This window comes from Dreissena polymorpha, chromosome 1, assembly GCF_020536995.1.
Source record: "Dreissena polymorpha isolate Duluth1 chromosome 1, UMN_Dpol_1.0, whole genome shotgun sequence".
NCBI lineage: Eukaryota > Metazoa > Mollusca > Bivalvia > Myida > Dreissenidae > Dreissena > Dreissena polymorpha.
The window spans coordinates 164,923,690-164,938,327 of record NC_068355.1 but is presented as its reverse complement, the minus strand read 5'-3'; the positions used below and the strand labels follow the sequence as shown (position 1 = coordinate 164,938,327).

At 37.2% G+C, this 14,638-nt stretch overlaps 1 protein-coding gene across 1 annotated transcript; it reads right to left on the bottom strand.

Moving 5' to 3' along the window:
• Window positions 1-1,642: 1,642 nt before the first annotated feature.
• LOC127867608 (uncharacterized) lies at window positions 1,643-5,728 on the bottom strand. Its single transcript, XM_052408902.1, has 4 exons — window positions 5,632-5,728; window positions 3,498-3,630; window positions 2,591-2,748; window positions 1,643-2,273 (listed from the first exon to the last, which is right to left on the bottom strand). The coding sequence occupies exons 1-4, from the start codon at window positions 5,675-5,677 to the stop codon at window positions 2,188-2,190; spliced, it is 423 nt and encodes a 140-aa protein (XP_052264862.1). The 5' UTR covers window positions 5,678-5,728; the 3' UTR covers window positions 1,643-2,187.
• Window positions 5,729-14,638: the final 8,910 nt, after the last annotated feature.

The window sequence follows — 14,638 nt, the reverse complement described above, 5'->3', positions numbered from 1 at the left end:
CATTTTAAACTATCATTAGACACAATTTTCTTACTTAGTTTCATAAAGATTGAACTAAAATGCGTCGTCTAGTTTGTTCACAAGGTTTCACTTTTGTCATTTGAGGAAAATTTTGCCCCGTCCCTTGGCTGCTATGTTTTTCTACAAACCACAATCATTTATGAAGTAAGACTTTTAACGAACGCCAAAGACAGTTCTGTGTCACATGACAATTGATATCTATTAAAGTACAACATCAGGAATAAGTACACTTAATTTGCCAAATTTATAGTTTAAATAACATAAAACATTGTATTGTAATGGCAACAAAACGACCGCGTGACTTTTAGAAAGCAAATCCGCTTCATTGTAAAGTACCCTTACTCATTCAACATCGGATTGAGTGGTCCACGTCAGACGTGCGATCTGGAGCAATGGTCTAGTAGACTTTATGTAGATACGTATCTATTTTATCTTCTTTAAGAAAAGCTTATTGACGAAGGACATACGTATTCGTTTAAAATATGGTTTGCGCATTGGAGTGAAACCATTTTAGTTCATAGTTCACATACTAAAAACACAAATGTATAGATCTATATCTCACCTCCTACAAAATGACCTAATACGATTGAGCGGTCACGTGCCCATGGTGTATTTTCCATTCACCCCGAGAAATCGAGTAGTCCGTTGAGATATAATCGTTACACAGTTAGAAACTTATGATGTATGGGATATACACCCTCATTACTGTCATACCATACTTGAACGAGGGTGTATATCCCATACACCATAAGTTTACTAACAGTGTAACTAATAATAATACATTTGTGTTTTTAGTATGTGAAATATGAACTAAAATGGTTTCACTCCACTTCACTGGGCTAAATCCAATGTCATCAATTTAAAACATTGTTAAACCAGTCACAAAATTGATCCCGTTTACTTTTGGTCAGTGTTTTAACCTCAGCCGATCGGGAAAAAAGCAATACCGTATCCAGTCAAAACCATACTCAGCATGGTTATATTTTATTTCAATTAAATATATGATGATTAATTCAGGAATTGCTGTTTATGCTGGCTTTGTATTTGAAGTTTGCATTGTAGACCCTCTTCTCACTCACACACAATCACGAAATGTTGTGGTTTAAATTTTCCTCCTTCGGGGAAAACTAGGCTTCATTCATACGAGTCGTGACAGATTAGCCTGTGCAGTCCACGCAGACCTTTTAAGGACGACACTTTCTGCGGATATGGTTTTCTTCGTTTAAAGAAAGTAACTTCTAAGCGAAAATCAAGTTGAGGCCGAAGCTGTCGTTTCAAATGAGCCTGTGTACTAACGCGAAAGGAATTGTGGGTAGCACTTCTTTTACGAGTGAAAAGTGAAAGCGTAAGATGGTCAGGTAATCGTGCTTCTGATAATCGCTATTAGTCTCAATAGAGATTCAAAACCACAAACATAATTAAATAACATTTCTTTAAACAACAGTTCGTTTTATACACACAATAAAAAAACGATTTTTCTTTTATAATTAATATTTTCATTCCTACGCAGAACTTCTTTGGCGGAAGCATAATTCCCAAAACCAGGGGAATGTGATGCGTCTTAGTATAGAGGTGACAATAACGTAGTGACGTCACCATCTATGTATAGAATGCAACACTATTAAATCAACGCAAGTTTTATTAAAACCGTAATTCAAAACAGCCTCATAATAATAAAAGAGTATAAAAAGTCAAAGTGATCAAAATAAGCTTATACAGCATATCTTAGTTATACTATCATTGATAGGAGATATGATATAATACATGTTTATGCAGCTATACGTATATACGTAGTGTTAATTATATGAAATACTTGTTCGTTCGTTCGTTCGTTAGTTCACTCCCTCCCTCCCTCACTCACTTACTCACTAGCTCAATCTTTCACTCATTAACTCACTCATACATTCATTAATTAATTCATGTATGTATTATATCAATACGTCGCAAAATTATTAATTTAAATAAAAAAATATTGATATAAGTATTTGGTTAACAGTTTTAAATGACTATGCAGGTTATGAGTTTTGTCCACATTTGCTGTTTTAATTCAGTTGAAATCTTTCGTTTGAGAGTTTACACTTTATTAATACTCAGCACATACATATGTGATAGTAGTTTACAGCTGGAAACAAATATTCTATTTTTTTAATTATAAGTGATGGCGGGTTAGTACTGATATTTCGGTGGTTGTCCCATGTACGGACCGGCGGTTGGCTGGGTAGTCCAATTGATGGTGTTGTAATTTGTAGGCACTGTAGCGAAAGAGAGCTCTATATATAATGTTTTTTATAATAAGATCCATTCTTTTAATTAATCTTATTTTAATTACATTTGAAGTCACATATGTATAAATAAAGCCGATCACATGAAAGCCTGCACTTTTCTTTAAAGACATACATTTTATTGATATCATATGTGCATGCGCCTTCTGACGTCTTGCGCAGGCTACTTATAAGCTATATATATTTTGCAAACAAACATAAGCGACCACAGTTTAAAACAAATAATATATATATAAATTGTGTGAGGGTTTCTCGCCACACACTTATAAAAAAACTACCAAGCTTACCTGTGTGTGTTCCTGTTGTTGTTATGACAACGCCCCTTGACCGTACTCTGTTCTGGTAGATCGGACAACAGGCACAGAAACAGCAGGAAACTATGCAAGCCGCAATGCCCACCAGAAAAAGGAAGCCCAACACGCCACCAACAATCACTGCTGTGTGGCTGAAATATGGGGACACGAATAATTATTGCTGCTGTTTTACAATTATGTGATACAGTTGAACACTGTAAGCAATTATGTTGATTGTTCTAAACTATTTGTCGCAGGTACTGTAATAGCAAACTGCCGTTCTCTTAAATATTATTTATAATTCAGGAGCAATAGAATCCTTATATAAAATACATATGATCAGTGTTCTGTGAAAAACTGAACTTAATGCATGTGCCTAAATTGTCATCCCAGACTAGCATGTTCAGTCCGTACAGTCTAATCAGGGGCCCAATTTCCGCTTTGATGCTTTTTTCGTGTAAGGGAAGTCTCTTCTTAGCGAAAATTCAATCAAAGCGAGAAATGTCGTCCCTGATTAGCCTGTGCGGACTGCGCAAGCTAGTATGGAACGACACTTTTTGCACATGGATTTAGCCCAGTTTCCGCGAGCGATGCTCAAATATTTCTATATATGTTTCTTGGCAAGAACAATGTTATACATGTTCTGATTCATTTGGAATGTAAATGTCATTATTATTTTCACAGCTTTATTTAAGAAACACATGTGTTCTGAAACTATATTTCAACCCTTCGTCATGCTAAGGATTATATGTTATAATGGGTCTTTATTACACAAGATCTTAAATACTCCATACTGTATACTACATACTGGAATTAATGATCTAACATTGATCATATTGTTTACACTTTAAGATTAATGATGGTCAATCCTAATATATGCAATAAACTGTTTGTTTCGTACCTGGTGTGGCAGCAGTACCTATAATTGTTAACACCACAACAGTCGCTGTATTGGCAGTACAACCTTATGACCTTGCCGATACTGTTGGTGTAGTAACATGTCTCTCCTGCTCCAACACGGGTCGCCTGGATACCTGGGGAAAGCAAAAATCTAAAATGGTTGCCATGAGCGTAACGTGTTAGCGCTAAGCGTGCATGACAATCTCAAAGCAGAGTTGTCGTTTCTTGCTCTCACATACAATCTCTGCCATCACAAAAAATCTAACAACATTTCGTAGGATTTTATGTTTTAGTTTAAATATTATATTAGGAAAAGTAGTATCATTTTTATTTCATATTTTGAAACTAGTGTATAAATTTAGGTTCATACTTAAGAATAAAAAACCTTTATTCAACAAGTAAAAATAGCAACTGTAAAATTATTGAACACGTGGCTAGGCTATCATCGCGTGACTGGTTATGAATGCAGCGTTTTGATCCAGCTATGCTGGTTCCAGTCAAATCTCTGCGCAGAGATTGCGTACATGGATCTTCATTTTTGCATGGACAGTATACACTTTAACAAACCATCGAGTTACAACCTGCTTAAAGAACAATACTTAATTTGCTTATCCACCTGTAAATACACGATGGACGCCATTTCATTTTTTTTTTAATCGACGCGATTAAAAATGCTTGATCGATACACAGTTAACGAATTAAGAGATCGAATAATGAACTAATTAATTGAAAGAAAAGATAACGAGATCTTACACTTAATGAGCGATTTGTGTGTTTTTTTTAGCTCACGTGATTGCTCAGGTGAGCTTTTTGTCTGGTCTTTGTGCGTCGTCCGTCCGTCCGTTCACATTTGTTCGTAAACACTCGAGAGGCCACATTTCTTGTCCGATCTTCATGAAACTTGGTCAGAAGCTTTGTCCCAATGAAATCTCGGTCGAGTTCGAAACTGGGTCGTGCCGGGTCAAAAACTAGGTCACTAGGTAAAAAAAAAAAACTTGTAAACACTGTTAAAGTCACATTTCATGCACAATCTTCATGTAACTGAGTCAAAATGTTTGTCTTAATGATATCTTGGTTGAGTTCAAAACTGGTTCCGGTCCGTTGAAAAACATGGCCGCCAATGGGCGGGGCAATTTTCCTTATTTGGCTATTGAGAAACCTTATAAACACTCTAGAGGCCACATTTCTTGTCCGATCTTCATAAAACTTGGTCAGAAGCTTTATTCCAATAATATCTTGGTCGAGTTCTAAACTGGGTTATACCGGGTTAAAAACTAGGTCACTGGGTAAAAAAAAACATTGTAAACACTGTAGAAGTCACATTTCATGCCCAATCTTCATGTAACTTAGTCAAAATGGTTGTCTTAATGATATTTTGGTTGAGTTCAAAAGTGGTTGCGGTTCTTTGAAAAACATGGTCGCCAGTGGGCGGGGCAGTTTTCCTTATTAGGCTATAGAGAAACCTTGTAAACACTCTAGAGGGCACATTTCTTGTCCAATCTTCATGAAACTTGGTCAGAAGATTTGTCCCAATTATACATTGTAAACGCACTAGAAGCCATAGTTTTGGTACAATAATGATGATACTTGACCAGGATGTTTTCTTGGTGATATATATGCAAAGTTTTACATTGGGTCATGTGGGGTCAAAATCTTGGTCAGGAGGTCCAAATCCTAAAAAAACTTGTAGAATTAGCATTACTTGCAAATTTGTGCATGCAAAAAAAACAACATGCAAATAGACAGTACTCATAATAATTAATCATATGCTCACACTGTAAAAGTAACCAGAAGAGAACCAATCTAATATGCTCTAGAGTACTGAATTTTCAACTAAGCAATAAACAAGGCCTTGTAAAAAAAAAGGTGAGCGATCTAGGGCCATCTTGGCCCTCTTGTTTTAATTAAATTCTTTGTTTTAATGTTAGGCTGTTATGTTGTTTTGTGATTTTCAAAAATAACACGGCATACAGTTTTTTCGTTTTGTAAATAATAAGTATGAATGGTTGTAATTCTTGGTTGTATACTTATATTAATGAAATAATTCGAATAATATCTTTTCAATAAAAGATTCAAAATACACATGCATTTCAATAATAATTATAGAATTATCTTTGTAAATAAAAAACACTTACAAACAGCTAACAAAATCCCCACCAAGCTATTGACTGCATACGCCATGTTGTTTCAACACGGATGTTTTGACCAAATGAGAGCTTTCTACAACTAAACTTCCGGTTATCAGATATAAGGAAAAAAATATTGCGGGTATTGCGTAACTATTATTGCAACCTTAACCCATTAATGCATAGCGTCTAGAAAAAAAGGCCTTGGCAAACAGCGTAAACCCAGATGAGACGCCGCATGATGCGGCGTCTCATCAGGGTCTGCGCTGTTTGCTTAAAGGAATTTCTGTAAGAAATAGTCTAAACATAGAAATAAATGGACTAGACACCACTAATTTTGGAAATAAATAAACCCAATTTAGAAGGATGGGAGAGTCCACTAGGCATACATAGGTTAAATATAATGAGTCCTATGTGAATGTTGTTTTATTTGAAATCGTTGACTACATTCATGATGTCCGTTTCAACGGTAATGCGTTCAAAGAATACAGTGTAGAAGAAGACACTGCACTCACCTTGATATTGAAATTAAACTTACATTGGAACACACATTTGTATGCTTATTTATGAATTATATTGTTTCAATGCAGGTGTACACCTTGTATTTTGAATGAATAAAATATGTCTTTTATTCTATTTGATTACTATTTATAGGAAGGAGGAATTAACACGTGTGTAAAAATAAAAGAAGTTTATAACTATCATGTAGACTGAAAGTGAGATAATTACCAAATTATCATTTGCGCAAATTTTTATGAAAAAGTAACTGTCTCCATTTTCTATTGATGTTATACAAATATTTCATCGACATCTAGGAACAGTCAATTGTTTTCCCGAAGAGGAGGGGCCATAGTTTGTAATGTAATAGACCGGGTTCCTAAGTCTTACACTTAAAGAGGCGTTTAAACTATCAACTATAACAAAGAACTAAGACATGAAATTAAATCTAATTTATTTTTATCATATTTTTTAAAAAATGTGGTATAAACACACCGGACATTATCCTAGTTCAGGATGGTACGAACAGAGCTCGATTCCAATTTCTTACAGGGATCTTTTCACGGTTTGGTAAATTGACAAAATTGAAATCGCAAATTTTTGTTTTAGTTATGATATTTGTGAAGTAACAGTATTACTGAACATTTACCATAGTCCAATATAGCCATTATATGTATCTTTTGACGATTTGAAAACCTAAAAATTATAAAGCGTTGCAACGCGAAACGATTGAATAATTTGAAGAGTTCTGTTGTTGTCGTTTAAATTTACGAAACTATGAAGATTGCTTATATAAGGTATAAAATACTAACACTGATATACCCGACGGAATAGCCGAGAGGGCTAATGCGTTTTTACTTCAGACTAATTAACTCCAGGACTCCGGGGGTCACTGGTTCGAGCCCTGGTACCAGCTACTTTTTTCCCTTTTTTGATTTTATTCTTGATTTTTTACTGGAGCTTTTAAGATCCAATGTTTACATTTATCAATATAAAGCATTTAATGACAAACTTCAAAATATGCCAAAATCTGTGAAAAGGCCACTTTAACACGTCACTCTACTAGCCTAGACGTACATAACGTCTCTGTACTAATAAGAGACGTACATCCGTCTCCAGTTGAAATAGTAAACACAGCAAAAATCCAATAGACATACATCAGCATATCGTAATACAAAATATACAAGTGACTGCTAATCAATTGAACACAACATATTATGATACAACATGTTTACTTATTAACTCAAGGAAAGTACATTTAAAAGTAGTTTACAATTAAAGGGCAATACTTTAATGAAGGGAGAAAACCTGCCCTATTACACACTGTTTCTCTGAGGCCGTTAGAACGAAGGCAACCGTTCCTTTTTTTATTAGTCACAGTAAAAGTAATAGTTATTTTACTTTATGTTTACATACTTAAATACGCAAATGATTAGATATACGCACGGGGTTTAACCCAACGGTATCAAATTTATATTCTTAAACCAGTCAACAATAGTACTACTGTTTACTTTAGGATGGAGTTTTAATCTAAGCATATCGTGAAAACGTGATACAGTATCCAGCCAAAACCATCATCAGTTTCGTTATATTTTATTTAAGATAATGTTTTATTCACAAATTGTTGTTTATACTGAATTTGACTTTGAGTAGGAGGTTTTCACATGTTTCTGCATAAAGTCATACTGCGTACACCCATTTGATACGTGTTAAATAAAATGAATAATTGCTTACTTCCTCATAGAAAACATATTACTACAAAGGCATGCAAACAGGATGTTTATACAGATAGACCGTTAAAAGCACAATTTTTATTAACGGTCAACTCAACTTTGCTCCGTTATTACGTCTAGTTGTGTGTAGGTTACAACGCAGTATGTGTTCTTTGTTTACATAAAAAAAATAACCAATAAATAAATTGTATTTTGTCAGCAAATTGATGCGGATGTTAATGTTAAATCTTTCAAGAGCACTTCATTTTATTTCCATTACATATTGTAGCGCTTTTACTTTTACTATTGACTTTTGAATATAAACATGTTTTGTAAATAGTTCTGGGTTACGTGAAAGGTTTTGAGCTCCTTAAAACCGGTATATAGCCAAATGCTTTTATTGACAGTTCCAATGCTATTGGCCATCGGTTCTTTGCCAGAAGTGAAGGGCCACAAGGTTTAATAATCTTTATGTCCTGCTGGTACAGCTGAAATTTTAATTTGTTTGTATAATTCATCAGATTAAGAATGTGAGAGTCAAAACAATAATTGACCAGCGCAACATATTATAACGGACTCCCAGAAACCTTTTCAAATGTGTCAATTTTACTTTCGATTATTAAAATCTCATGAATGTCCTGCTAACATTTACAGGTTGTGATACTTCTGAAAAAAATATTTACATATCATCATTCACTTCCACACACGATAACGTTTTGGTTTCAATATTGAAAAAAGCACATACATAATGCCTTTCAACTATGCTATTGGTACTTGCAACGCACGAGTTTGTGTAACAAAAAACGATCGTGGCTTCAGTTCACGCTGAAGTAGACTGCTCGTACATAGATGAGTTCGGCAAACCTCTGACTACGACATGCCATGCTGAAATAACTTCCACCTCCAGTGTGTTGCGGATCCAAGATGAATATGTTTGTATCACCATTCAGATTATAAGTATCGTTTTAGAAATGTCTTTGCAGTAGAGGTTGTACTTAAACAACATTGACAGATTATTAAAATGAGAACGTGTAAACCTCTTCTTCTGGCATTGCAATCTTTCGAATCAACAAGTGTATATAGATTTATAGATAGGCAACATGCTATCATACATTAACACAGTGTCCGAAAAATTTCTTATTTTTCAGGTAGCCCAGTCTGGGCTACCAATAAAAATATTTGGTAGCCCATAAAATTTACATACAAAATGATAAGAGGCAAGTTTTCATCTTTATTTTATTTCTTCATTTACATGTTCATAATATGTATACATACATATACATAATACAGCAAGTAGTCTGATGTAAACAGTCAATATCATAAATTAATGTTACAGTACAGGCACCGTGTACTTAAATGTAAATGTAAAAAAGAAAATCATATACTACATGTAGATATTGCATGTATGTGCACATGTATGCGTACTTAAATTCGGACAGTACGTAAAGTCGGAAACGTAAATAAAGCGTTTAGATGATCAATACTAATGACTCTAATGGTGTTAATCAATGCAATTGCCCTTTTTAACAACAAATACCGAGTTTCAAAGGAATCAAGAGAGTATTAAATCATTTATTTACTTGTGTCCGACTTTAAGTAATGTCCGAATTAACGTATTGCATCCGTATGTTACGACACTTGTGTGCAGTCAGTATAAAATACAATAATTGTTTTAATAATGAAGGAACTGATACAGCGTAACGGAAACGATACAGCGTGTTTACATTATATTTTATTAAGAGGAAATGTCAATGCCAAATAATTCGCGAGATACCCCGGTACTTTAGTTGAAATTCACAACGAAACTTTTAATGGAAATTAAATAATCGCAATGTTGTACCCGCTACGAAATTTTTATTTACAAATAAATACACCCGCGCCAATTTTTACGCGCTTTTTATCTGGACAAAGAAATTCATTTATTTAATGTAGAAATTGTAACCTAAAATAGCTGTACACGACGCGTGCAAACCGTGTCAGGTGATTTACGCAAAGCGGCATGTTGCAATACAACGGTCCTGATTGGGAGCTTATTTCATCTTATCTTTAAATAGAACCATATGCCGAAATTCATTTGACACTTTCGAAAATTTCAAACGTTTGTGTTTATGACTCTTATCGTCTATATTACCCACCCATAATTTGGTTTAAAAAAATATAAATCGGGCATATATGGGATTATCGATTAACAGTCGATTAATTCAATTATTAATTGACAATGCAAACTAATTAGCAGGTGTTAACCGCGTTCACACCGTTGTAATTAATACTCATTTTCGGTTTCGTTACCGTTTTGAAGAATCCGCTATTGTTTTGATTTATTTAATGTCGGCGTCCTTGGTTTATTTAACGACATTAAAAACGTTGTCGCTATTACTCATTGTTGCGGTTTACAAAGAATTCCAAATTGCGAAATGACGTTGCATCATGTGCAACTATCCAACCGGCTCTCATTATATTATTAGCAGACGACAAATGTTGATTCTGATTGGATGATTAAAATACACTGTTACTGTTTACAATCGACATTACCGCATGTGATCGGTGACTGATTAGATAATTGATTGCACTTTTTTATCGGATTATAAGTAATACACAGTGTACAAACACATGGTCAGCGTGTTTATTCTACGTATGTCTGTCAATAAACCGGGCTACCGCTCTTATAGATTTATAGAAGCCCGGTGGGCGTCAGCTGGAAAATTTCAGTAGCCCGATGAAAATTTCTTTTGACCTTGTTTCTTTCGTCGGTAATTTGGGCATTGTCTTTTAAGATGCTTCTCTGAACCACACAGATCGCATCGTCGACCTATACGCAGGGCTTGAGCTTTCAGACTTCCTCATAAGCTCATCAAATATGTCCTAAAGTTTTTCTACGCTTCAATGATGGCCTTTCCCGCATTGTGACGTTTTGTCATAGACACTCGGTGTTAAGTCGTCTTTTATTCTATCGCGAGACCCACGTCGGTTGTCAAGACTCTGTCTTTTCAGATAAAACGTTGAGACGCAGGAATACACCGTTGATCCATGTCGCTCAACCCTGACCTGTATCTAGATTTTGAGGTTTTCGCGGCACTCAGGACTGACTAAGCCGTCTTTTGAGCCTATCAACCATCTTTTGAAGCTCATCAATCTGTTTCATTGGTGTATCGGTATCTTTAGCTACAGTAGCCCCATACCATCGGACTTCGCCCTTTGTGCTCGATCAAAGGCTTCAAGCTCCAAAGCGTGCCTGGTGGAATCATTGAGGCTAACTGGTCGGGCCTGTTTAAGCATCAAGAAAGAGCATCAAGAAACTTCTTTTGGAAACTTTTCTTTCAGATCTTCTGGTTCAGAGGAGTATTTAAGAATTGTTTATTTTCGAATGTCTTGCCCCACCCTCCCAGCGTATCCGATACTTTCTGTCTTCGGTCACGTAATTGCATTATGTACAGTTCTTGCTGATTAGGAGGCGCAAAGCGCTCTGCCAATGCATGCAACAATGAGCTAATAATCTCTGACATTCTATGACAGGTTTCTCCTTTCGCTTGTCGCTGTATTCCAAATGATTATTCTCAGCCTATGTTCCAAAATGCTCTTTATAATCATGCCACAATAATTGACCGGTATACGTGGCTGACTTCACAATACTTTAAGGTTTCGATGGATGTTTTTTAACGCGACGTTTTCTGCAGTATAATTTTGCTTTGATAGAGGCATAGACGCCTGCCTCTCACGAACAGGAGTACACAAGCCAGTCCGCATATGGTCACTCTTTGATATAACTCAATTTCCATCTCCAAAGCCAACGTTTCACATTTTAGCGCGAGGTTCTCATTTGTCGCCTCTTTGCTTCCCTGTCTGAACGGGTATTCGCAAAAGAAATACTATTGATCCAAATAGACCAGTGCATGGTGGCCAATGAGACCGTATTGTGCACTGGTAGGCAATTCGAAAACAATTAAGGTACAGCGTCACTTAAAAGTACAAGGTTAATCCACCGCAAAGAGAGTGCTGACAATTAACAAAGAACTTCTTCCCGCTTCTCGCGCGCTGCGCCGCCTTTATGGCCTCTGTAGATTTCACCAGCCGTAGACCTGAATCTAAGAACTGTTTACCAAGCACGTTGCGCGTACTGAGTACCGCCGTCTTGGAAAACTACCATTATCTTTATTGGACCACCCCTAGAAGTCCTGGTCTGCATCTCTGAAACAACTCCGTCCCCCCATCCTTTACGCTGCCACCACCGATGCCCCGCTGCTCCCGCCCTTCTTTCGGCAACGTAGTGAAACCACTATCCAACTACGGAAAATTACCATTCCGCTTGGGAGTTATGCTGCGTTTTCACTATGTTCCCGGCGACCACGGTAATCACGTTTCGGGCCACCGTAGAGGAAACGGGATGAACGTGAAGCAACGTAGAGGAACGGGATAGATAAACGTGACACAACGGGGTGACCGTGGTTTTCGTGCCAAAATTTTAGACTGTCAAAACATTTTCCACGGACGCCACGGCGGAAATGAGAAACGTGATAGAACTTTTTAAACTCAACAAAACTTGAAAGTACGTAGCAGGCCGTAACAGAATCCGAAAAGGGTCCGTACTCTGACTGGAATCCTATTTATTCCCCGACATGTTGAGTTTCTATCAAGTTTTGTTACGTTTTGTTACTTTTTGTCAAGATTGCCACGGCAAGCTAGGATAATTGACAGCCGTTTTGCTACGTGTTTAGTCCGACCCGTTACGTTGTGTTGCGCTTTGCAGGCAGATGCGTTACGGCCAGTTGAGTTGTTGTACGGTCTGACACGATTCGCGCGGTCTGAAGATGAGTATATAAAAGCCGCGCTATTCAGGAAACTTTCATTTCAGTCTGAACACTCGATTAGGATAATGCCACCAATAAAGCGCCGAAAAAAGGCTCCCCGCGCATCTACTTGCAAGGAGAGGTATATTGTAAAATCCCTTATAGTTGTGGTACAGGGAACCCGTGTTTGGTGGCTTGCTGATAGCAACATGCTTCCCGTCTTGAGCCACAAATGCATGTGGCAAATTCCATTTGTCTTCAAATTCCTGGGAGATAGATCTCCACTCAGGTGTCACATAACGGTGAACACTACGGCATTGTAGGCCTGGACAAAAGCGCTGCATACTTCCGGAACCATATGACAAATTGCTGCCTTAGTGCACCGAAACGCATAGGAGAGTGACGAGTAATTGTCAGAGTCAGTGCCAGTCTCAATCCAGGTGTAAGGGCAGAGCGAAACTTCGTATCTTGTCTTGAGATATCATTCCAAGGATCTCGTCGAATCATTCTGGGGCATCCTCAGATAATTCTGAAAGGTGTTGATACCTTTGTTGCGGAGTACCCTGGTAAGAAATGCATCAAAGTGCTCTTGCTGCTGCCTTCTAGCTTCCGAAAGTCATGGACGAACCTACAGGGACCTTGGCCTTCTTATTCGTCTTTTTCCGGACTTTTGTGCTTCGTTCAGCTCTTCACAACGCAAAGATTTTATTAATGCTGCAAATAAGCAGGCAAACACAAAACCATCCTCGTCGTTCACATCCATGTCACTGGAATCATTTTGACATAATAAATACTGTTGCTGGAGAGTTTTCTTTTTTACCGGGAGCACAATCGTGCCCGAAACCTCTCGGATGTCCACGTTTGATCCGCACGGTACCTTTACAAAACGTGACAAATGATTGACAACCGTGTGCAACGTATCAGACATGCATGACAAACGCAAACAACGTGCGGGAACTTAACAGAACGCATCGTACCTTGAAGCAACATTTATACATCCGTGGCAGACCGTGGATGAAAACTTAGCGCACCGTCGAAGGACCGCGTTTTCGCTTCGACGGCACGTCACGTAAACCTTGATAAACCGTGAGGAAACTTAGCACAACCTAGCAAACCTTAGATTAAAGGTAAAAAATCTGTAACAGCCACACGGCGCGATACGTTTCGGACAAACGGGACTGCCGTGGCTGCCGGGAACATAATGTAAACGCAGCAACGTCCGGCTCGAGGGATGATGGTACTCTCTGGATTAGCAGAGCCGCCCGCAGTAGTTCCACTATCCGACCCTCCCCAGACGATGTAGTGAAATCACTATCCACCTACGGACTGGTGGAGTTCAGGAAATTTTCTATGAGTGACTCTCGCCCCGGTGGCGACGTGCACGTTCCAGATGCTGACCGAGCCAGGGAAACGAGCCGAATTTATATGGAAGACTTTAATTGACACATTCCTCAAAAATGAAATGTTTTTACAATGCTTAATAAACCACTTAAAACTATACAATTAACTTACTTTGTGAATCAGAAGTAACAATTCCATATTGTTTACTTGGACACTTTATCCGATTTATCTGTTCATTGATCTGTTAAGTGTGAAGTGCCCCGTTAAACTATTTCGGATAATAGCAATACATGTTGTTTTGCAGAAGCAAACCTGTGAAAGTATTGAAAAACTTTGCGCTCCCATCATAGCCATTTATGATCTGAACTCTCAGGCAAATTTGAATGAGGATGCTCTGTTATTTTCAAAAGGTATTCAAAGTGCACGTCTGTTGAAGAGGCTTTTGTGATGTTATCAATGGTTTACAATGAACATCGACATTCATAATTACGAAGCATTCTGGTAAAAATTACGAAAATAGGTAGCGAGATTGATAACTATTAGTTCATGTACAAGAAATATGAATTGATTTATGTCTAAAGTGTATATAATATTATAACATTTAGAGTTCAGTGTTATCACGCATACCGCTATTAACTTTTCTGTTAATCTTTTCCTCAACGTAATGTTTTTAATTGATTA

Coding starts and splice junctions, on each gene's coding strand:
- LOC127867608 (XM_052408902.1), bottom strand. CDS start 5,677: ATGGCGTATGCAGTCAATAGCTTGGTGGGGATTTTGTTAGCTGTTT. Junction 3,631..5,631: donor GGGGATTTTGTTAGCTGTTT/GTAAGTGTTTTT, acceptor TGCTTTCCCCAG/GTATCCAGGCGACCCGTGTT. Junction 2,274..2,590: donor AACAACAGGAACACACACAG/GTAAGCTTGGTA, acceptor CTTTCGCTACAG/TGCCTACAAATTACAACACC.